The 25,890-nt window shown below is 38.1% G+C and overlaps 1 protein-coding gene across 2 annotated transcripts in view; it reads right to left on the bottom strand.

Moving 5' to 3' along the window:
- Window positions 1-1,006: 1,006 nt before the first annotated feature.
- The window catches only part of LOC126412288 (2-oxo-4-hydroxy-4-carboxy-5-ureidoimidazoline decarboxylase-like), a 62,299-nt gene continuing 37,415 nt past the window's right edge, over window positions 1,007-25,890 (bottom strand). Inside the window, exons 2-4 of one of the 2 annotated variants that reach the window (XM_050081802.1) lie at window positions 20,719-20,969; window positions 9,433-9,574; window positions 1,007-1,281 (exon numbers count right to left, since the gene is read on the bottom strand). In XM_050081802.1, the coding sequence (XP_049937759.1) occupies window positions 1,104-1,281; window positions 9,433-9,574; window positions 20,719-20,938 (540 nt within the window). In that variant the 5' untranslated portion in view covers window positions 20,939-20,969 and the 3' untranslated portion in view covers window positions 1,007-1,103. Of the gene's footprint in view, window positions 1,282-9,432; window positions 9,575-20,718; window positions 20,989-25,890 lie in introns of both variants that reach the window. The other variant, XM_050081801.1, reaches the window with a different exon arrangement.

Genomic DNA, 25,890 nt, shown 5'->3' with positions numbered 1-25,890 from the left:
TACAATGTGCCAACACTTCATAACATTGTTGTGTTCATACATGCGCTATGATATTAAATGCATTCTGTATGACTAATGTCAGCTAATGAAAACTTTGTCTTCTGTGATGTCAGCACCATTGTCAACGTGCCTCCTTCATTTGATGGTGTGGTGTGCCCTGCTTCTCTGTACCGGGGTGTCATAGTGAGGAATAACTACCAAGCCAGCAGGTACCGCAATGTGTAGCAAAACTGCCATCGTCATCCCGCCTTGAAGACACTGGCATCCATCGATATCAATGTACATGTGCAGTCAGTAACAAACTTCCAAGCACCTTGCTATTCTAAACTAATTAGGTAATAAAATACTTATACTGTGGTGATCATCATTCACCAGCTAGGTAGACATTGGATAAAACGTTGCTGTACTAAAAGTGATGTGTTAAACCATATATTGTATGAACTGTAGTGAGTTTGAGTTTGGATAATTGATTAGTGTTGTTACATCATCAAACATTACAGTTTCTGCTACATTTTTAAGCATGGACAATAGGGTGGCAAGTGGTTTGTACATATAATGTATATGTTACATATAACGTTAGTGGTAATTAATTTTCAAGCCAGGAAGAAGCAGTTGACTGCCTCTCTCTGGTAATTCATTTGTTATCGTTTGACTACCAGATTAATGAGTTATAAATAGTGTGTCATTTTGCACTAATATTAGAGAGCACCAATGTACCTATTTCAGAATGACCACATAGGCTCCGTTATAAGAAAAACCAAAGACAGGGCATGATTAATTGGCAGCCTAGCGAGAAACTGCATTTTGTCTACAAGATACTGCATAGAAAACAGATGTTGTTTAGTTGTGTCCATTGCTTAATCTCATCTTCAACCGTTTTGATTCCTCTGTCAGCTGTGCAATTTTGGAACACACAGTGCATTCATTGTATGTTCCTAAGCACTGTTCCTGATGCTGGAATCCGTGAAACATGATGAATTTATAAATTAAGCCAGTGTAGTGCTACTTCTAGCTGATAAACCTTTATTTTTATTTGAGGGGAAATATTGGTTTTTATTTCATGTACATTGAATAACAAGTTATTATATACATGACACAAAAGTTCAGTCTTCAACTAAATCTTTTATTCTTAAATTGCATATCTTCTTTACTTCAGAAATACCTGTTTCCAGTTCGTCTTCCTTAGAATTCTGTAACCTCCTCCTCAACCCTTCAAGAATTGTGTCTGCTTTATTTTCCCGTGCACAAATTACAAATGGGAATCCAAATTTTGATTTATAGCTGGAATAAAAAAAATACATGTAAATCAAATTTGTGTTCCAGTAGTTACAAAGTAAGTGTGTGTGTGTGTGTGTGTGTGTGTGTGTGTGTGTGTGTGTGTGTGTGTGTGTGTGTGTACTCTAGTTTGAAAAAGGATTCGTCCAAAAGTTAGCTGAGTTTTCGATCTTTATTTGTGCATCTGTCGATGACTCACTGCTTCTACTTTTTCATGAGTTGTTACTGGTATTCCTAAGTTACACTTGCCTGGCAAAAAAAAAAGTGAAGGTCCCAGAAGGGGAGCAAGAAATGAAATGAAACTTCATGGGTTGATAGCATGTGTGTGATGTTATTTTGGCAATGTCAGCACACTGATGCAATTGGGAAGCCTGTCGTAAGGCTGTTATATCCCCTCTACTGTTGCAACTGGTCCTCGATATCCTGGATGCTGGCACTGGGGAACGAAGATGCTATGCGAACTCGTCTCACCCGTGTACTGTTTGGGACGATTCTGGTGGTCCTGCTGGTTACCGCATAGAAGTGCCACGTGTGGACAAGCATTGTCTTGCTGAAAGATGGCACCATGATTCTGTCACTTGAGGAGTAATACGTGAGGACACACGCTGTCCATGACACACCACTTTGCCATCAGCCGTGACTTGAAGTTGTACCTGATGGCTCCCTGCACCAGTGACACCAGGAGTAACATGGCTGTGCTCCTCCAAAACATTGTAAGAACACTACATCTCCCAAGGTCACCATCATATTCACTCACGATTGTCATCCGGGGTAGTGCTGAACCGTGATCCATTGCTGAACACACATTTTGATGCCATTCATCAGCAGTCCATATTTCCCGGCCATGGCACCACTCCAAATGAAGCTGTTTGTGTTATGGTGTTAATGGCAGCCAACGCATGTCACACTATTCCCTAGTCCAGCTGTCAGTAGTCTCCAACCAATGGTGCGAGATGACACAGAATATTGCAAGGAGCCCATTAGTTGTAGAGTTGCAGATGCAGATGTAAAGGGGTTACAATGTGCTTGGAGCACAGAAAGGCAATTCTCTCTTTTGGTGGTCAGATGTGGTTGTCCGGAACCTTGACAACGAGTATGCGTGCCATCACATTCACGTGTAGTACAACGGTCGGCCACTGTTTCATCCAATTGCTTTGCAGATTTGGCATACTATACAATTCGACCATCCTGCCAAATGGAGATCAATAATGAGGATGCTTTGAAACTCCTCTGGATGCTGATAAAGCTATCTCACACAAGTGTTTTTCATCTTCATGTGTTTCAGTGCTCACTCAACATCTGATCCTCTTCACACCCATTATATACCCTACCAGGCATGGTAACAACGTTAAACACAAACAGTAAACTGTTTTGACTATTCAACCTGCAACAGAGAATTGCAACTATCATTATTTATGTGCCTGATGATGGTGTGCATGCATTCAAAGTTGTATTGAAATCTGACCGCATCTTCTGGGTTCTTCACATTTGTTTTGTCAGGCATTGTATTTATATTCTGTCAAAACTTCACATAATGTGCTTGAAATAAACAACAAAGTAGAACAAAGTCATAATAAATCGACTTGCTGTGTAACTTCAGTCCCCTGAGATGAAAAGACAGCCCATTCCTGTGCAATAGATAAAAAATTATGTGCAGGTATGAAATGACATTGTGCTCAAGTTACTTCTGCAAATAACTTTGCTTTGACTATTTTATATACAACAAAGAATAAATACTCAAAAATGTGACAACTGTCATGGAATTATAGATATCAGAGTAGTATGGCTGGAAAGCATTACTGTTCCCTTTAAATACCTATAGTATGAAAAAACTGTGGAGGGTGTTATAAAATCACTTTCTTCTTGCAGTGAGTGAGTGCTGGAAGAAACAGAAAAAAAGTGTTGAAAGAATGTGGAGGCAACTAACTACCTTAAGAAATTAATAATTGACTATGGATGAAAGAAAATTTCAGTTTGTGAGTAGTAGGAACATAGAATACGTTGATTTTACTTTGAAGTATTCCATCTAGTGTTTTAAAAGTTCAGTGATAATATCTCTATAGAAGACCACATTATCATTTGAGAGAACAGTATCGATTAGGAGCTAATTGCAGCTATAGGAGGCAACACTAAATAAACTTTAAGTATTCATGTGGAGGGTAGATGAAGAGTTGAATGGGAAACACTTATTAATTTGGAATTGTCAGTGTGGGATTTCTCTCTCTCTCTCTCTCTCTCTCTCTCTCTCTCTCTCTCTCTCTGGCCAATAGGTAACAAAATGCAGAAAAACCCTATTAGTTCATGTAGAAGAAATGAAGACTGTAACTAAGCAGGAGTTTAAATGGGAAGATTGTGAAGATGATTTACTGAAAAGTAACGTGAGATATAGTGCTAATAGTGCTACTGGTTGGAAGCAATTGACTTTAATACATCAGTGTCCAAAAAGTAAGCACTGTAGCTCAGTTTTGTGATGAATGACAGAACAGTTTTTAAACTTCATGCCAATTGGCACTGGGCACACTCTCTACTAGTAAATATGCATTACCTTTGCTGGCTTTCTCCAAACTAACACTGAATTTATATGCCTGTCAATCTGGCAGTGCTAGATGTGAGTTCATTAAATAATGCGAGTGGGGGGAGGGCGGCAGCTGCCCTTTCTTGCCCACCTCTTGTACACCCTTGTACTCGACACACAGATAAAATATTCAAGAAACTCAGTTCACCTAAAAACCTTAAAAACCAGAGGTGGCTTATTTTACATCCCTGTAGTCGAGGGTAAATTACCTTCTGAGACAGTGCATCTCGTGTAAATAGTGTCCATTCAGTAAAAATCAGCATTAAGAGTATTGTGCAATGTAGATAACTGCACATCTTATAGAACCCTTTTTGAGGATCTTGAATTTTCATTCTCGTTTTCCAATAAATGAAGAAGGGTCCAGAAAATGTAGACAACCTTTGATTGTAAATGTGATATATCTTTGCATGGTGGTGTAGACTATTGTTTTCTCAACAGATCTTGGCGCATGTTTTCCAGCAAATGACAGTGCAGCAATGAATGAAGCAAGATTCTCATTTGAGCAGCACAAGGTCCTATTGAACTAGTACTGGAAGTGCAAAACCATGATGGAGGTACAATGGCAATGCTGTAATGTGAATGGAACTCAGACACCAACACATACAACAATTTATTGCATTCGGGATAAATTTGAAACTTGACGGTACCATTCAGGGTGAGCATAAGGGAAGGTCTGACCCACGAAAAACATCAAGTCCAGCTTCCAGCACTGCTGTGTTGCAACAGTTTACTGGGTCATGTCAAAAATCTGTGGAGCAGGGTGCAAATGAAAGCAGGGCAAGGCAATCAAATATATGACAAATTCTGAGGACTGTGAAGTGGAAAGTATACATTCAAAGATTGCTGCACACTCTGAATGAGGACGACACGGATCGAAGGTTGGGGTACTGCAGGTGTTTTGAAAGCATGCTTCATGAGGATGTATGGTTATCTGATCTGACAAGGTGCAGTTCAAACTGAATGTTACTGTAAACAAGCGCAACTGTATGAACTGGACTCCTGAAAATCTTCACATTGACATGGACAAACATGTTTATCTACCAGGTGTTAATGTGTGGTGTGGTGTGGTGTGGTCTGTCATCATTCTTCTTTGAAGGCTGTAACTGGTAAGGTGCATCTTCATATGCTGCAAACTTCCATTTTACCGGCCATCTGTGAGGTGTTTTGAAATGAAAGATGTTACCTGCAACAAGATGGCACTCCACGTCACTATCTCAGAGGTGTCGTAGCCTACTGGGATGAAGATCTACCTGGATGATGGACAGGTCGAAGAGGAGCTGTTAAGCATCCACCATTCTCCAGACCTTACACCTCATGACTTCTACATGGAGCAGCTTTAAATATGAAGTTTATCAACAGAAACCAGCCACACAGAATGAGCTACGAGAAACCATCAAGACATCCTGTGCAACCATCCCACTAGCAACGCTGACAGCTGTAGTTCAGTCAAATGAAATAACCTTCCTTCCATGCGAGAATTGTAGTGATATGTAATTATGTTCCATTAAACTGACTATCAAAGACAGTCTACATTTTTCTGGACCCCTCTCTATACTACTTCATGAATTTTGTTATGAATAATAAAAATCAGTTTCAGCCGAACTGTGATTTACCCAGTCACAATATAAGACACAAAAATAATTTTTATGTAGAGCTTACCTTCTCAACTATGATTCATGATGGAGGTAGGCATGCTGTTGCAAAGATATTCAACTAGCACCTGTCTAACATAAAACAAGCAATGAGATCCACAGCACTGTAGACAGTGGCACTCAGTGTGATGCTGCATAGAGGGGGCCATTCGTGAACGAATGTGGTGAAGGAATGGTTCACTGAAGTGGTGGAAAGACCTAGGAACAACTTACAAGGAATGGTTCTTCACCATTCATTTTGGTCGTGGTCTGTCACATTCACAGGAAAAGTCATTTAAGGTCACTTCAGCTGGTGTTGTTCCTCAGTCTAGTTCCTCCATTCGTCTTTCCCATCTGGGTCTCCTTTCTTGTGTAATCACTCATTCTTCATTCGAGTTCAACTGCTTTATAATTATGGAACATATATAATAGTTAAGTCATATGTAATGAAATCATATTTTTCGTCTTTTCTATCAACTGTGGAACACATACTTATGAGAAGCTGTTGCTTTTTTTATTTGTAGATTTTTAAAATTTTTACTGCTTGCATTGTAACAAATAGTTTTTAAGATAATTTTAAAGTTTGTTGTTTCCTTGTGGCACCCCTAGTTGGTTTCTTTGCATAAAAGTGTGAGTCTTTCATGATTTTGCCTCAGCTGGCAAAGGGGAAGGGGTACCTCTCTATTTGAAAAATTGTAGAATGGTGTAAAATCGTATTTACATTTCACCTGAAAAAAAAAAAGTTCAGAAGTAGCTTTCTAACGAATTTTGGTTTTTTGCTTTCAACATGATTACAAATATGGTATTGCTGGATTAACTTTAATAATATAACTGATAAACCTACTGTTCACTAAGTGTGTGAGGCAAATATGAAGAGAAAATCACACTTTACTTCACACATGCTTGTTCTTTGATAACGTAATTTTTTCCCCCCTCTAGAATGTTATGGGAATACTGAGACATAACCTAAAGCACATATAACTTCTGTTTCTCTTTTATATTATTATTACTGTGTTCAGTGAGCTTGACACCTGTTTAACCAGATAATTTACAAACTAATATTACTTTAGAAATTAGGTGTTAACCGTTAATGACATCTTCATTTGCGTACCACTGTGAAGAATCTCGAAATAGTCACTCAAATCAAATCTGTTTACAGAGGCTTCTACTTTATTAGAAATGAACTGTTCAGTTCCATCATTCCTAATTTTGGGATTTGACCGATTCTTACTTGAAACCTTACAAATTTTTGTCTGTTGGTTCTGCTTCACGATTCAGTGTAATGGTTGTTTTCATTTTTTTATTTAGAAGACTGAGATGATACAAAAGGGGTAAGGAGCCACAAATGACTTTCAGTTTTTTTAAGCCACACATGCAGTATCATTACCAACAATCTGATATATGTGTATGAAGTTTTGAAAGAATTTTGAAAGCCAAATAAGGTGCTTTGGTTTCTGAAGTGTCACAGGATCATGCTTAGAAATACATAGTGGTAAGGAAAATGCAAATAGGACAAATTGCAGCCTCATCATGGGGTTGAAATTCAACTTCATCTGAAATTAAACTTTTTGAATACATTAAAGACTTTCACCTTCCATCCTGCATGATGAATCCTGTTGGAGTGTGGAAACACACTCCACAAGATGGTTCTTCGAGAAGAAAATTCACAGTAAATTCAAAAAAACTATCAGTATAATCCTCTCATATATCTTACACCTGCAAGGTAAATACGAGAGATCTTTTTTCAAAACACATTCAGAAAAAACACAAGCACCTTTAAAATAGGCTGTATGTTATGTCATTGTGACAAATTAATGTTTTTACTAAAAAGTCATTCAGTGAGAGTTTCATTGATGACTTTTTCTTGCCCTTTCAGTGGTAAGTTAAATGAAAGAAATATGCGTAAAATTATCGCTATTGAACTTTTCTTTTCAAATATGTTTGTGTGTGTAAAATTCCTATTTAAGTAAAATAATGTGTATTTACATAATTCTTGAACTTCATATTGGTTTGACTCTCGTCTGTCAATGGTTGCTTCTGCTGGCACACAAGTACTCTTTCTCAACTAACTGATACCATAGTGCTGAGAGTCATCAACTAACTGATGATTGATTCCATGCATGTACATTACAGCCTCTTTCAACTGATAACTAATAAAAAACTGACTTATCTCAATTGTAAAGTTCTTGAAAACAATGATGTGCTATATTGTCAAGGCTTTGGATTAATAAGTCTTGTTTCTTTTCATTTACGAAGTTCCGACATATCTAGGAGTAACCATCTGGAGCAACCTTAAGTTGAATGACCACATAAAACAAGTTGTTGGAAAAGCAGATGCCGGAAGGAGATTCCCATGGAGAATCTTAAGGTAACTCATTCACAAAAGAAGTGGCTTGTTCTCGTTCTTGAGTGTTGTTCATAAGTCTAGGACCACCACCTAGTTGGTTTAATAGGAGAAAGAGAGAGAGAAGATCCAACGAAGAGTGGTGCATTTTGTTGTGGGAGTGTTTAGTCAATAGGAGAGCATTACAGAGACGCTGAACAAACTCCATTGGCAGATGCAGAGGCATTGTGCATCACAGAGAATTGTACTATTGAAATAACAAGAATGTATATTCCAGGAAGAGTCCGACAATGGGTAATTTCCTCCCACATACTTCTTGCAAAATGACCACAATGAGAAAATTTTAGAAATTAAATCCAATTTTCTACACACTGTTCATGAATGCAACAAACAAAGGAGGGGAGGGGGGCGGGGGGGGGGGGGGGGGGAGGAGAGGGGCAGGAGAGGTCAGATAGTCATACCAAAAGTAAAAAGTAGTCCCTGCCACATACTGTCAGGTGACTTTTGGAGTATTGACATTGATGTAGAAGTCAGGAACCCATAATGGTTCAAAAGAAAATGTACCTCATTAGCCACACCACCTCTAAATTATCTGAATATCTATATTCAAGAATTGGAAAAGTTCTGTTAGGTACATGGCAAATAGCAAGGTTCCTTGCAAAACTGCATGACAAATAATCATATATTGTAAACAGGGCTTTGCATATACAGCCGCAGGTGACTTTTTTCATTGAAAAATACAAGTCTGATCAAGTGAATATTAAACTTGAACAGCAGTGATTTAATATCGTACAGGAAGCATCAGCTTTCTTTCAAGTATCAGCTGTAGCTTTCTTCCTAATTTACTCAGATTTAGCCGGTGTAAATGTGAGCAGCATAGCAGTGGTAGTATAATTCTTAATACAGCATACAGATTAAAATTGTCTTTGTTAATGTATACTGTGACTAGTTGTACATTCTGGAAAGATATACTTGATAACATTTATCTCACATGATGATTGAATTAATAATTTTTAAAAACTGAGAAAGTTGTGGAATTCTATGAGACTTCCAGTAAAGATAGAATATAGGTGATAAAACGGATTATATCAGTAGGCGAAGCCCTGACAGAGGTGTGGGTACAACATGGAAAAAAAATTTACACAAAAAAACATAACTGAGTAGTAACTAGGACAGAAAAACTGAGGAAGACCAGAGCAGATTTTTCTGAGGATATGGAAAGACTCCACAGTAACAAAGAAAGTCTAACAGAAAATACTGACTAGTATAGTGCATGGTACTGCAAATCCAAACATGAATAACAGTGACACAGAAAATCACAATTAGTCTGACAGAAAGCTCCGACATCTGCATGAGTTACATAATTTGAGAAGAATGTGTATTAGGAAGTGTAATTATTTCTTTTGTACAAATATGAACTCTGGGAATTACCATTGAGTGAAACTGTCAGAGTCCAGTGTTACGTGATGTGGGAACTTATGTGTTTTGCGTACTGAAAAAAAAGTTGTTTTACTGACACAACAGTATTTCTCGTTTCTTCTTTACAAAGACAACGAGTGCTTGAGATAATACAGAGAGGTAAAAGAAAATAAACATGGAATGCCTACCTGAGGCTCAGCTCATGTATGCCACTGACGGTTGCCTTGGAGTTTGTCTGCAGGCCAGCCATGTGCTGCTCCCTGTTGGACTCCTCTGTCAGCTGCTCCTTGCTGCCCAGGTCTGGGTGGCTGCGCAGAACCTCCTCCTTGTCTACAGGGGAAATGTTTGTATAATTTGTAAGTTTGCAGCACAATAGAATCGGTGTAACATGAGAAAAGCGAAGATTCATCCCCCCCCCCCCCCCCCCCACAACAACAACAACAACAACAACTAGCCATATGCACAGTTTAAAAACATTTATTTAAATCAACAATTTCCAATTTTGGGTGTTTATTTACAAATCCAGCTTCAAATGGCTCTTAAAGTTTTTCTCACTGGTCCCTTGTTTTGTGCAGATAATTGATTTGTGCACCAAGAAAAATAAAGTTTTTTGTTCAAAATTCAGTTAACTTACAAGAGATGTATGTTTACCATTTTAAACAAAAAAACTTCTTGTTTACCTTAGTACACAAAACCAGTTAAGAGTACAAAACGAGGCCCCAGCATGAAGGTAGCGTTGTAGCAAATCCTAAAACAGTAATGGTTTGATTTAAATATTTTCTTAATACTTGTGGGCTGGATACTGTTTAAATTATAAACCTTATAATTGTACAGCAGCTAAGGTTCTCAACATGATAGTGAGGAACTATTAGTTCTGGAAACTATGTAGTGTGTCACTTTTATTGCTGTATGTGTCTCAGTAGTACTATACATTGGTGCTTGAAGGTAAGTAATGACCAGTAATTCTGTCTCAGTTTTTTTAGAAGAGTGAAACAGGCCTACAGCTTGGACCTTAATTTTAAAAAGACCCACATTATGAAATACCAAACAAATAAAAATGACTTGCAGGTACTAGAAGTAGAGTTCAACTGGCACTAGTTATACGAGGTATCGTGTGAAGTTCTTAGGCATCCTCAAATAACAGAAAATTTGGGATGGAATAACAATAATATTGCTCATATGGAGTGGAGATGCTGAGTCGCAAATAGGCACAACAAAAAGACTGTCGGAAAGTGAGCTTTTGGACAGCATTTTGTTGTGCCTATCTGCGAGTCAGCATATACACTATGTGGTGAGCAGCAATGATCTTTTTCATAATATTGTTACATTCCATCCTGGATTTTCCATTGTTTAATAATATTGCTCAGTTTCGCTTCTTTTTGCACTTAGAAATCTCTCGCTGTGTGCAGGTCACTAGATTGATTGATTGATTGATTGTTACATGGATTAATAAAGAAATCAATTTACATTGTGTGGATTTCGTCAGCAAAATCATATACAATATACCTACAATTATACACACAAAATTTGTATTTACACACATTTTTGAGGTATCTTAAATTAGTTTTATATCCTTGTGTAATTTGTAATTTTCTTATAGTACTGTACAATTTTTGATTTCCTCATGTATTACAATGCAGGCTACTTTAATTACATTACATGTTTTAATTCAGATAGTCCGTTACTGTGTAATAACTTTTGTTTAATAAAAAAAAAATTTGTTTTGTTTTGAACTGTCCGATTGTGTCAATATCTTTTATTTTTTGGGGTAATTTATTATATAATTTAACAGCATTGTACAACAAGCTCTGCTGAGTTTTAACTTTATTTTTCCTCTCTAGATGCAGATTGTATTGGTTTCTAGTTTCATAGCAGTGTACTAAAGAATTTTTCATATAGCAGTCAATATTTTTTTTTACAGACATAACACTTTGAAAAATGTATTCACTGGGGACAGTTAGGATTTCCAGCTTTTGGAAATGTTCAAGGCAGTGAGCCCTACTGCCACTTTTGGTTATTATACGAATTGCTCTTTTCTGTAATTTGAAAACTATTTGAATATTTTTACTGTTGACTCCCCAAAATATTATTCCATAGGTAATAACAGAGTGGATATAAGAAAAATATACAGATCTGACACATGTAGTATCACAAACTGCAGTCAGAATTCTCAGAGCATAGCATGCTGTAGTGATTCTGTTACTAAGTATTTTAATATGTTCTTCCCACTTTAACTGACTGTCAACATGCATACCAAGAAATTTTGTGTAGTCTACACATTATATAGTTTCATTGTTTAACTTAAAGTTGTGATAGTGTGGTTTTTTGCAGACATAGAAGTTAACAGCATTTGTTTTTTTAAGATTTAGTGTTAGTTTATTATTGAATGCCCACTCACGTACACTGTTTAGTGTTTGTTTGGCTTTTTCTTTTAGTGCATCTGGTGATTTGTCACTGATTAGAACATTTGAGTCATCTGCAAACAATATTGTTTGTCCATGCTTGATGCTCTGTGGGAAGTCGTTTATGTAAATGAGGAATAGTACTGGGCCAAGGACACTACCCTGTGGGACACCTATATTTACATAATTTGGGTCTGAAGTATACTTTACAATATAGTTTGAGCAACTTGAAATATGTGAGATTTCAGTTATCTGTCTTCTATTTTTTAGATATGACTGGAACCATTTGTTCACAAGTCCCCTTATTCCAAGTTCATCTAACTTATTTAACAATATGTTGTGGTCTACTGTATCAAACGCTTTAGTTAGATCAAGAAATATACCTGTTGTGTAGTTCCCTTTATCTAATGCTTCTAGAATGTGTTTTGTGAGGTGTGCTGTTGCTGATTCTGTGCTTTTCCCTGATCAAAATCCAAACTGGTCAACAGACAGTAAGTTGTATTTATTTAAATAATTCGTTAGCCTATCTTTCATAATAGTTTCTAATATTTTTGCAAAGCATGATAGTAGAGAAATTGGCCTATAATTTTCAATTATTCCTGCATCACCTTTTTTGAAGAGAGGTAGTAATTTCGCATATTTTAAATAGTCTGGAAAGTAGCCCTGCTTGAAAGATTGATTTATAATATCAACTAAAGGTGGAAGTAGGCTCTTGATACAGTCCTTAATTATAGAAATGGGGACTTCATCCAGACCAGCTGAGTTTTTGTTTCTCAGTTTGCTGACTGCTTTATAGACTTCTTCCTGTGTTGTAGGGAATAACACCATTGAGTGTGATACACCATTATTTGGCTTTTTGACCTGAGGGGCTGTTAGAAAATTTTCCTGTAATTTTATTCCTATGCTACTAAAATAATCATTTATATAGTTTGCCAAATATATTGGGTCTTTTAGAGTCCCTTCCTCTTTGATTTTCAAGTTTGACAGATTCATTTTCCTGGTACCAGTTTCCTGCTTCACAATCTTCCATACTGCCTTATTTTTGTTTTCAGCAGAGTGCACTATTTTGGAGTTATGAGCTCTCTTTGCTGCAAGCAATATTTTCCTATATGTTTTCCTATATCTTTTATAAAAGAGTGAGAAAGCAGGATTAGTTTGGCTGTGTTTAATGGAGCTCAGGTACTTTAGTGTTTCAGATGATTTTTTGATTCCTTTTGTGACCCACTTGCTTTTTCCTGCTGTTGATAATGGACATAATACTTTAGGAAATGTTTCTTCAAAATTTAATTTAAACAATGTCATGAAATTTTTGAATTTTTCATTTGCACCTACTTCTGAGTATACTGAGTCCCATTTTTGTCCTGCTATCTGTTTGGCAAACTCATGTCTATTTTTTTTAGAAAAAATTCGTCTGTAAATATGCATTTTCTTTGTTTCTTCTGGAGCCACTTTTATATTAATGATTTGAGCTGAGTGATCAGATAATCCTAGCTCTGCTACCACCACCTCACAGTTATCTTTGCCTAAATCTGTTAATACCTGATCAACAGCTGTCTTTGAGTATTTTGTTATTCTGGTTGCACTGTTAACCATTGGAACTAAATTGAAACTTTGAGCAACACTTTGTAATGAGTCCCATGTAGAATCAGAATTCAGTTTATCAACATTTAGATGAGATTGCTAGCCTGTTTTCCCCTCAATACTGTTCTATAATGTAATCATAATGTATAGTGAAGACTATTATGTTAAGGTGATAACCGAACATCTTGTTCTTCTAAGACATAGGGATCCTTACACTCTTTTGCCAGTACACATACTCCCTAGCAGCACTCGTGGTTAGCAACAAGAACACATGTAGTATGAAGTGCACAATTCACCCTCACAGCAGTAGAAATAAAAACAATTTCATATGCTTGCAGCATTAGCCTCCTGTCTGTGTCTAGCAAAGATGTGTTTGGGTCCTTAATCAGTATCTTCATTCGCTATACAAAACTGAAGCCACAGCAAAATCTTGTCACAGTCTTCTGTGTTCGAAACACTGCTAGAAGAAGAGAGAGATTATACCTCAGTATTTCATCTACATCTATACTCTGCAAACCACCATGAGGTGAATGGCAGATGGTATATCCCATTGTACCAGTTATTACGGTTCCTTCTTGTTTCATTTACGTATGGAGTGTGGGAAGAATGATTATTTGAATGCCTCTTTGCGTGAAGTAATTATCCTAATCTTATCTTCACGATCCCTGCGTGAGTGATGTGTAGGGTGTTGCAATATATCCCTAGAGTAATCATTTAAACCTAGTTCTTGGAACTTTAATAGACTTTCTCAGTATAGTTTACATCTGTCTTCAAGAGTCTTCCATTTCAGTTCCTTCACTATCTCCTTGACACTCTTTCACGGATTAAAAAACCTGTGACCATTCGTGCTGGCCTTCTCTGTACACATTCAAAATTCCCTGTTAGTCCAATCTGGTATTGGTCCTACACACCAGAGCAATATTCTAGGATGGGTTGCGTGAGTGATTTGTAAGCAATCTCTTCTGTAGACTGATTGCGCTTCCCCAATATTTTACCAATAAATTGAAGTCTACCACATGCTTTACCCATGACTGAACCTGTTATCATTCCATTTCATTTCATTCCTTTCCACTAAAATGAGTGACTTCGAACTAATCCTCACAAGACCATCATCTGTGCATAGGGAACTGGGTTCATAGCCTGCTCTTCTTTTATATTACAACTTACACATTTTCATGTATGGCACTACAACACTTGGAACATTATACAGTGTCAAATAACACAAAATATTATATGCCTATAATCACACTGACAGCAAAAAAAAAAAAATGAAAACTGCAGTACCAAGACGGAGTTGTGTGACATAGACAAAAGTGCAGAGGTATGTGTCTACATCTTAAAGATGATATCTAGTCAAAATTCGCTTGTAGTGCCACTATGGGGATGCAAGTCAGGTTTAATTTAAATATATGACAGAACAGTCATGAGTATTAGTTACCTCTGAGATTGGACATGAGGAGTTGATATTAGCCAAGAATGCCTTTAAGGCTGCAAATATGCCTTTATCAACACCTCACTGAGTTTAAACATTGACACAATGAACTGTTACAAATCGGTTACTTCAGGGACAGCTGCGATCCAGACACCCTTTAGTGTGCATTCCACTGACACCAAACCATTTGTGATTTCAATGGTGTCAGGTGAGAGCATGTTGGAGGGCAGTGTGGATGTCTGTTTTGTTTTCTGATTAACGGTGGTGTTGCCTCTGCACCAGTGGTGGCAGTGTGTTGGTTAGAAGAAGAACAATCGAGGGCCTGCAACCAACATATCTGCATGCTAGACATGTAGGACCTACACCTGGAATTATGGTCTGGGATGTGATTTCGTACGATAGCAGGAGCACTCTAGGGGTTGTCCCGTGCATCCCGACTGCTAATTTGTATGTCTGTCTGGTGATTTGACCTGTTGTGCTGCCAATCATGAACAGCATTTCAGGAGACGTTTTCCAACAAGGAAAAGCTTACTGACATGCTGCTGTTGTAGCCCAACATCCTCTACAGAGTATCAACATGTTGCCTTGGCCTGCTCAATCACCATATCTGTCTCCAGTTGAGCACATACTGGACATAATTGGATTACAACTCGAGCATCATCCACACACAACAATAACCGTCCCTATATTGACCAACCAAGTTCAACATGTGTGGAACTCTATCCCATAACTGACATCCGACATCTCTACAACACAAGTCTGCATGCTTGCATTCAACATTCTGGCAGTTACACAGATTGTTAATGTACTGGTGTTTTACATTTGCAATGGTGTATTCTGCATTAACCTGTGATCTTGCACTGTTAATCACTTAAATATGTTACCTAGACAAATGTATTCTCAAAACGGAATTACACCGCATTAATTATTGTTTGGTAATGTGATTTTTTTCTGTTGGTGCATATTGATTTCCCAGCATCTAAATTGTTTGTTGTTCACATATTATTGTACTAGAAGAAATAGTGTTCTAGAATACAGTGATCTTTTACCAAAATTATTGTGAGGCAGAGGAAACACACAGTTTTGTAATCAGCATTGACTTTTACACTTTGCAAGCTACTGTACAGTACCTGCCAGGTATAACATGTTTTATCTAACAGGAGAAACATGTACAGATTGTCTCTAACCCTTTGAGTCAAGTAGAAATGGAAGATAGTGTGTCCACAACTGATTAGACTGGGACATACACAGCATACACTGCATAACAGTAACATAGCTCATAGTGATTGTTCAAAGGGACAACCACCAGTCTCAGTGCATGCATGGCAACAGTGCGCACTCTCTCCCTGGTGTCTGTTGTGCCCTGAGACAGGCAGTTTAGACCTTAGTGAGCAGATTTTTATCTGTCTCAATGAGGGTTTCGTTCACCATTGTCTTGACGTAACCCCAGATGAAAAGTCTACAAGCGTGAGATCCAACAGTCAAGCTGGCCCTGGGAGAGGACCTCACCTTCGAAACCATTGGTGGTCAGCGATGTCCACTGTTATTACATGCTGCATGTTGCAGAGTACGACAAACACCTGGGATCTTTGTGAGAGTGCAGCAGAACAGCATGCACCCTTCCAATACACGCATTGAGACTGGTGATCATCACTTTGAACAATTAGTATGAGGTACGTAATCACTATGTTTCATATGCCATGTATGTCCATAACACAATAAATATGCTTATCTGACAGTTGGTTCCTATCTCAATATAATTAGTTGTGGACCCACTATCATTTGTTTAAATTTGACCCAAAAGGTTTGAGGCACCCTGTATACACTCAGTCACTTAAAGGAAGGTCACCCTTTCAGACAGACACATGCCAACTATTTAGTATACCTGATAAAGTAGTATCTGTTTTGAAAGAAGCTGTTTTCCTGTGAACTATACTATGTTAAAATTGTTTTTGTAAGCATGTACATCATCTAGGGATAGTTTCTTTGGCTAGCAATCAAAACATACTGTGTGCTAACTACTGCTTAAAATTTGAATAAAAATCATCAGCAATTGCATCTGAAGACTTATGGTACAAGGTCTCATCTTTGTTCTGCCAACAGCCTTGTTAAAGACGGTGTAGGACTAGTGACAGTTTCAGGGCATCCTCTTGCCCTTGGTGTGGGAAACAGTTCCCAAAAGGTAGAAGAGTCACTAAAGATGAATGGCATGAGGATATGGAATGAAATGGAAATCACTGCATTAAAGACACATAATGTGTATCCAAAGGACATGGGGCCTGTAATTGAAAGAGTGTTGTTATGTTCTCTGCATTGGCAAAAGTTTTCAATTAGTCCCCCATTTGGATATCTTGGAGGGAAGGGGGTGGGGTGCAGGGAGAAGGGAGACTGCCAAGGGAGAGGTGACTATGAGAAGAAGATTGAATACTCTACAAGTCAGAGCATGGAATGTTAGAAGTTAGAATGTGGTAGGGAAGCTAGAAAATCTGAAAAGAGAAATGGAATGAATCAGTGTAGATATGGGGGGGGGGGGGGGGAGGGGGGGGGGTGTCAATGAATTGAAATGGAAAGATAAATATAGTGTAATATCAACAGTAACAGAAAATGGTCCAACAGAAATAGGTTTTGTTATGAATAGGAAGGTCCAGCGATATGTTGTTGTCGGAATTGACAACAAACCAATGCCAACAATTATAGTTTAGGCATACATGCCAAAGTCACAAACAAAGGATGAAGAAATACAGAAAGTGTATGAGAATACCGAACAGGTGATTCAATATATAGAGGAGATGATAATCTAATAATAGCAGGGGACCGGAATGTGGTAGTTAGAGAAGGAATAGAAGGAAGAGATACTGGAGAATGTGAGCTTCGTAGTAGGATTTGGAATCAGAGAGGAGAAAGACTTATTGAGTTCTGCAACAAATTTCAGTTCATAATAGCAAAAAATCATGAAAGGAGGAGGATACCTGGAAAAGGCACGGAGACACAGAAAGATTCCAGCTGGATTACATCATGATCAGACAGAGATTCTGAGATCAGATATTGGATTTTAAGGCACAGCCAAAGGCAGATATGGTCTCAGATTGCAAGTTAGTAATGATGATGATGATGATGAGTAAACTCAAGTTTAAGAGAACCATTGTGGAAAGAGTTGTGATACTGAAATACTGCAGAAGGATGAGATCTATTTGCAGTTTGCTAAGGCTGTAGATACTGTGATGATAAATACTGCTGTAGGCAGTTCAGCTGAAACGAAATGGGTGACTCTAAAAAGGGCATCATGGAAGTTGGTTTGACAAACATACATACAAGGAAGGTAACTACGAAGAAACCTTGGGTAACAGGAGAAATATTTCAATTGATTGATAAATGAAGTAAGCATAAAAATATTAGGGAAAAGTCAGGAATACAGCAATATAAATCATGAAATCCCAAAGACAGCAAGGGCGATAAGTGAGAGAAATATCGCATAATTAGTTTTACACCTTATATATCCCAGTTGGCTGATGAGAATACTATATAGAAGAATGGAAAAGAAAATGGAGGAGCTGTTAGATGATGACCAATTTGGCTTTAAGAATGGTGAAGCACCACAGGGCAATTCTGATGTTGCGGTTGATAAAGGAAGCAAGACTGGAGAAAAATGAAGAGACCTTCATAGGGTATGTTGACCTAGAAAAATTCTTCAACAGTGTAAAGTTGTGCAAGAGGTGCAAAATTCTCAGGAAAATCTATACGTAAAGACGGTTAATATACAGTATGTACAAGAACCAAGATGGAACAATAAGAATGGAAGACCAAGAAGAAAGTGCTCAGATTAAAAAGTGTGTAAGACAGAAATACAGTATTTTGCCTCTACTGTTCCACCTATACACAGGAGAAGCAATGATGGAAACAGAAAGAAAGATTCAAGAGTGGAATTAGAATCAGTGTGAAAGGATATCAATATCAGAATCACATGTGACATGCCAACCTCAGTGAAAATGAAGAATTACAGAATCTGTTGAAAGGGATGAACAGTATAATCGGCACAAAATATGGATTGAGAGCAAACTGAAGATAGAAAAATGTATTGAGAAGTAGCAGAAATGAGTTTCGTGATAAACTTAATGTCAAAGTTGGGGTCCACAAAGCAGACAAGGAATTCTGCTACCTTGGATGCAAAGTAACACATGGTGCGCAAAGCAACAGGGACATAAAAAGCATATTAGCAAAGGCAAACTGGGCATTCCTGGCCAAAATAAATCTACTAGTATTGAACATAGGCCTTATTTGAGAAATAAATTTCTGAGACTGTTATTTGAAGCATAGGATCATATTATGGTAAGGAACCCCATGGACTGTAGGAACATTGGAAATGAAGAGAATGCTTGAGATGTAGTCTGTAGGACAATGACAAAAATTGGGTGGACTGATAAATGATGAGGGGGTGAGGACATTAGAGAATAACTTGCATGATACCAGAGGAAGAAGTAGAAAGTGAAAACTACAGGAGGAGACAGAGACTGGAATAATCCAACAAATAATTGAGAACATAGGCTGCAAGTGCTACTCTGAGATGAAGAGGTTGCCACAAGACAGTAATTCATGGCAGGTTACATTAAATGCTCTTAAGACTGATGACAAAGAATTCCCAACAGCAGGACAATGTAGCAGTTTCATGATGGTTAACCATTGGTGCACTAACTTTTCTTTTTTAATATGTACTTCAACTGATTCTACATCACAGAACACAGTTCTTACTGTTAGAATTTGTGGAACATGGATCAATAAATGAATGCTGTAACAGAAAGGAACAATAACAATTATGGACATTGGTAACCTAGCCACTGAGTACCCATAAACACATAACAACAGTTGCATGCTGATAGGCTTGTAATATGTGGAAGATACTGCCTGACATAATCAAAGCCACTGAAGAGAAATTTCTGTCTCACCTTTCCGTGTTTGTGAATGCATTGTCACAACTTCTTGAACAGATGACACCCCCTGAGTCCTGTGCATTGACAGTTTGTTCACAGACACAGTGACTTTTGGATGCACATACAAAAGCAACTGCTAACTGGATGAGAGTGGGAGGCAGATGTCATCACCAAACTGAGAGATGTCTCTGGGACAACCTGGTCTCACTCCTGTTACATGTGCTTCTGGACCTCCATGTCAGGAATGTATTCTCACAGTGGGAATACACCACAAAAGTTTGAGATGGACAAAGTCATTTGACAGTGTGACATGTTACATGTAAATGTCACTGTCCTCCTCTTAAAAAATGTTTGGTCTCAAATTATTCAGAAATACTATTATAAGAGTTGAAGGATGTAGAGCAAGCAAAGAAGGAAACAGGAAAAGTTGAGAAATGGAACTGAAGTTCAGGCAGAAGAAATAAAAACTTCAAGGCTTGCCATTAACATTGGAATTTTGTCAGTGAGAGCAATGGAGTAGAAAGTCAGTCAAAAGGAATGGGCAATGTCTGGAAAAGAGTGTACAAGAGGAATATTGCTGAAAGTAAAACAAATGTATTGGACTGCAGTTGATATAAGTCAAGTGGTGATGAGGGAGTTTGAATAAGAAAGGAGACACTAAAAGTATAAACAAAATTTTGTAGCTGAGCAGAAAAAATAACTGCAAACACAATCTGTGATGACTGGAGAGCAGAGAGAGAGGTCTTCAACTGAGGTCAGTCCCCCCAGAAGTGCCTAAGTTGCTGCAATCAGCACTGTAAAGTACGAAGCTCCTGCACTGAATTGACATATCCAGAGTGCAGTGGGCAAGTGAGGACCACTGGTTGTCTCACCACTCCCTCCCACAAACACCTACGAGAGTGTGAGGTGAGGAATTGACAGTTACCATGGTGCACGCATCTACATACAAGGTTCGGAGCTGCATGTCTACATTGCCAGAAAACATTAGTCTGTATACTACAAATATACTACTGGTCCCAAAAATGTGTATTCCTCTTCCTCTTCCCTGTTCTGTACAGAGAACTTACTACAGTTTGGAAACTGGGTCTAGTGCTGTAATGGTGCTAAGAAATGGTGGTGGCCTAGTGCACTTGCCTGCTGGTGCCAAGCAGTCCAGGTAGTCACCAGCAGCAACGGCCACATGGTCGGCACTTTGGTAGGGCCTGCCAGAGCAGACGGCCTCGGCAGCAGCAGGCCAGCGCTCCACCACGTTGAGCAGCAGCGCTGCGCACTCTCTGTCAGTCATGGCATTCAAGTCACGCACCCGCACTGTTGGCGTCTTCTTTGTGTGTGGGCACAGCCATGCCAATGCCATCTCCAACACCTGATAAACTGTTCTGCACCTCCTGCAAATCCGTGCCTTGGCTAAAAATTGGGACATGTAACAGTAGTAGTAGTAGAAGAAGAAGACAATGATAGGACAGGTAGTTGTAGAAGCATTTGTCAGAAGTAATTTACGGAAGCTGTGGGACATATAAATCATTGTGACAGGACAGAGTGTGGAACCTCCATCTTTCTGAACACTTGGCCAGTCTGTTTAAAACAGCCAATTTCATTTATCTTATCCCTACTGTTTTATTTATGCATTCTTCAAAGAAGTTATTTAATGCTGCTAATGTAAAATGCTAGTGCTATACTGTTCTTTCATTTATTAATACCAATCACTCCACATACTGTAAACTCAGTATTTAATAAGGTGAGATGCTATCAGGGGACATCATGATTGTGACAAAGACATTTGGTTTCAATTTTCCCATTAGCTTACTGGAAAAAAAAAAAAATTAGCAGCATCCTTCCATAATGAAAGAGATGTTGACCTCATAAACAGTATAAGATATTAGTATTACCCATTACAGAGCTTTGAAGTAAGGTTGTCCAGAGAAGAAAAAATATTATAATGTAAAAGCATGTTGTGAAATGACAGATTTTTTACTTTTATTTATTTGTATTACGCATTTTACCAGACCATCTACGATGTATTATCTAAGTAAGCTTTTACTGTACAGAATAATACTTACTTTTAAACTAGTTTGTTGTCATTTTATCCTGAATCACCTTAAACAAGCTATTTTATAATTTTTTTCCTTGGTAGTAAATGCTGTGCTAAGTTTTAAATACATTCTTTTTTGGGAAAGCCTAAATTCAGTCTAGGTCTCTTTTCATGATTATGGACAGCACTGTTTATGCTGTAATCATCAAGGTTATATTTGATATGCATAACTGATCCTTAAATGTACTCACAAGATGTAGTTAAAATTCTTAATGTTTTTAACAGATTGTTACCACAAACCTGATTTCTGTCTTTGGTTATTGTCACAGTGCGGAAGTGCTGCAACAGATATGTATGAAAAGGCCATGAGCAGAATCATGGTTTGGAGGGGTCTATGTTCTCGGTTCCTCTTTGAGCATGGAACAAGAGGTAAAAAGTTTTTGGTCTAGCTTGGACCAGCGGCATTTATATGCCCACTGGAACATTTGTCTTACTATGTTACAGTATATTAAGCAAGATTTGAATGATGAATTGGAACTAGCATGTGGCCAAATTGTGCAAATAGATTAATTCCTTTTGCAATAGATTTTATTTGGGCAGAAATTAATATTCAGCTAATGGCACCATTTGTATATGCACTGTTCAGGTTTTACCCTTAAATAACTCCAGACTGGAATGAGACTGATGGTTTGAATTTGGCCCACTGATGTATTGGACATTGGCCTAATGTAAGTTTTAACTAACTGAAGAAAAAAAAAAAAATCTTGTCACATTTGGATTTTACATGCAAAAAACATGTTTTTCTGCAAGATTTTTGAAGCATGCTGCTACTATGAAGCACCATGGCTATACCAAAACAAATACCCTCACAGACACCAGTCATATTGCACAATTCAAGCCCATTAGGGGCTTTTGTGTGATCATGAGATCTTTCAGACAGAGGATCATGCAGGGAGGTGACAGACTGTGCATACAGAAAATTTGGAAGACTGAGTTCTACAGAATATTGAGAGGAACTTAAGTCCATGCTCCAGGCAAGTGGCCTGCCAACATGGGGGTAAGCCAAAGTACAGCTATGTGTATCCTGCATGACTACTGTCCCTATCATCTGCAACACTTAATGAACACATGGCACATGGTCAGCAGAACTGTCATTCATCAGCACCATTTACCATGGCAACAATGCATTTCCAGAAATATGCTCTTAAGGCCTTTTTTCCTCCATCCCCAGTCAGGAATCCATACCTACAGTTTGTCAGTTTTATTAATGTTCACACTGCACATGCACTTTATAATAGAGGTACATGAGGTAATGGAAAAAAGGATACACACAAGAAATTTGTAATACAAATATAGACATACATAATTTATCACTGCAACAATATTATGAAAAGGATAGTTGCTACTTACAATACAGCAGAGATGCTGAGTCACAGATAGCCACAACACAAAGACTGTCAAAAAACAGGCTTTCGGTCACATGACCACTGTATCTAATTACAAACTATAGCTTTAAACACCAGAAAATCCAGGATGGAATGTAACAATATTATGTCACTTCAGCTGCCAGAGGCGGCAGTCGTGTGTGAGCTGTGTTTGCATGGTGGTCTTGTTGGCTGAAAGCATATTTGTGATAGTCTTTTTGCTGTGTGCTATCTGCAACTCAGCATCTCCACTATATGGTGAGTAGTAATTTTCACAATATTGTTACAAACTACAATGTATTGTGTTACTACAAGCACATTCCATCCTCTTTGTCTACTTCGTAATTGGTCAGCCCACCTATTTATTTGCGATAATTTTATGTTGCAGGAACTCTTTAGGAGTGAAAGCTAGTTTTTCATAAATGTTCTTTAAGGAATGTTTTAAATTTTGTTTTTGATCTCTCTATTTTTTGTATGTTTGTTTGTACAGTTTCATGTGTAGATACATAAAATGTATGGAACTATGTAAAAAAAAGTTGCACAATTGTTAGAAGATTAAAAAATATAAAACAAAACAATAATAAAATGAAAACCTCCCACAGGCTTGTGACTTTGGCATGGTACTGTGGCTTGTGTGTTCTGAGTGCACAGTAGGCTGCACTTGACAGGTTCGACCGTATCGGATAAGTAACCGTAGTGGAGCCAAACTTACACTGCCCATCTCAAGCAACAGGTTTTGAAAGACAATAAAGAAACATATACCAGATCAGTCGTCATCTGAGTCCACAAAAATATGCATTGTTTGCCAAGCTTTGACAGTCCAATATGAAAACTATGGTAGAGGAAAAGCTGGGAACCAGAATGGAAAATGCTTGCATCCAAACACAAAAAAGGTGAATATGTACCGGGAAGACAGAGGGTTGTAAAAGAAGGGAACTACCTTTTTGACTTATCTAGCAACTTTAAAGAAATTTAAATCAAAACATCTTGAAATATTCACACTTTTTTACATGTTAACACTACTTCCCCAGCGTGACAAGCTCTCTTAGCTGCAAGGTGTTGGCCCACCTGTATCTTGCAGTTTATAGACTAAAGTCCCTGACACTGCCCAAAATCCAGAAGATTCACCAGCTGTAGTAAGCAATGTATAATATTGTATGGCTGAAGAGCATACAGGTACTAGTCGACCACAATATTATTGCACCTGGGTCTGAGGGTGCCGCTGTCAGCTTGTGTGTTTATCTGCTTGAAGCCAATCAGGATGTGCTCTGCCATTCTAATGATCAGAAAACTCGATCGTGAAGGTATTTATACTTCCACAGCATATCCGAGAGTCAAAAAAACTGATATGGTTTTTGTTTACCGCAATGTCAGTTTGTGTTTCCACTAACAGTTACTGGAGGCCAGGTGCAATAATATCATGGCTCAGTGGTAAAAGATAAAAAAGTTTTTCTGGCGGCGGCAGGGGGGGGGGGGGGGGGGGGCAGATAAAATTTCTGTGGACAAATTTGTTTCTGGTTTGGGGGGGGGGGGGGGCTGATATCCCCAACGGGACCATTTCTGTCCAAAACCTATTCCCTGTTACATATATGGTGAACCATGTAAGAACAAACAGATACAGATTTGATTTGTGTGCTTCTAGAGAGTAGGCTGCATCTGCAACAGGAAGTATATTCCACAAAGTGATAAATGTCACATTGGACGACACTGTAGCATGTCTTACATTATACGACACATCATGTATCATGTTACTTTACTTGACATGATGCATTACATTGCATGACATGAGTCCTACTACTAACAAGTAAAAAATTGTGAATATGGAATATGTCATGATGTTTAGTCTTAAATGTGTTTGAAGCTACCAGATAAGTCAAAAAGCTAGTGCCTTTCTTTTACATCACTAACTCTTCCCAGGACATATTCACCTTTTTTGTACTATAATAAGAGCATTTTTCATTCTGGTCATTCTTATTGCCCTTTTCTGTATATTGAACACTGTTTTCAATTTTTTTCTGCATTTATTCCCATAGAAGTATTCCAAAACTAAGAATTGAGTATTGAGTATACAGATAGCATCTAATTAAATGACCGGCTTTTACACGCTTATGTCAGGTCTGTGAGGGTGTAACATGCTGATGACATACTGTGTGCAAGAATTTTTTTTATATTCACACCTTTTCAGCTGAGAATCAGTATGCATTCCTCTACCATGTCAGTTGTACAGTTGTATGTTGTCTGCCATGCTCTGCATAGTGATTTTCAGATTATAGATGTCGATATAAATTTAGATTTAGTTTTGTAGAAGTCCACCTGCATTTAATTTAAAACCATAATTTTCCTTCTTCATACTGGAATTCACAGCATTTGTTTTCTTTGTGTTTGATGTATAAGGGGTGTTCAAAAAGAAACGAGCCAGAGTATGGAATGTGCAAACTGGTGACAGGAGAGCAATATTGTGGTGTGTGTAATGAGGTGTGGTTCCAAACAGAGCATGGAAGTTCACAGCCCATTGCTAGAGGGCAGTATATGTCACATGACTATACAGAGCTAGCAGCAGCATGCATCAATTGTCCAACAGTGCCAGTTGCATTGCAAACAGTGACATGGAGGCATCAAATGAAGAGCAAAGAGGTGTTGTTCGTTTTCTGACAGGGGAGAAACGGACATTCATTGACGAATGTCACAAGTGTACGGCAAACACTGCATGTCCCTTACAAGGGCCAAAGTGTAGCACAAGCACTCCAGAGAAGGACGGGTGTCACTAGCTGATGATGGACAGTCTGGAGCACCACACTGCGTTACAGATGACATCATCCAGCTGGTGGGTGCACTCATTACTCAGGACTGCCG

This window comes from Schistocerca serialis, chromosome 7, assembly GCF_023864345.2.
Source record: "Schistocerca serialis cubense isolate TAMUIC-IGC-003099 chromosome 7, iqSchSeri2.2, whole genome shotgun sequence".
NCBI lineage: Eukaryota > Metazoa > Arthropoda > Insecta > Orthoptera > Acrididae > Schistocerca > Schistocerca serialis.
This window is presented reverse-complemented; position numbering and strand designations above follow the sequence as displayed.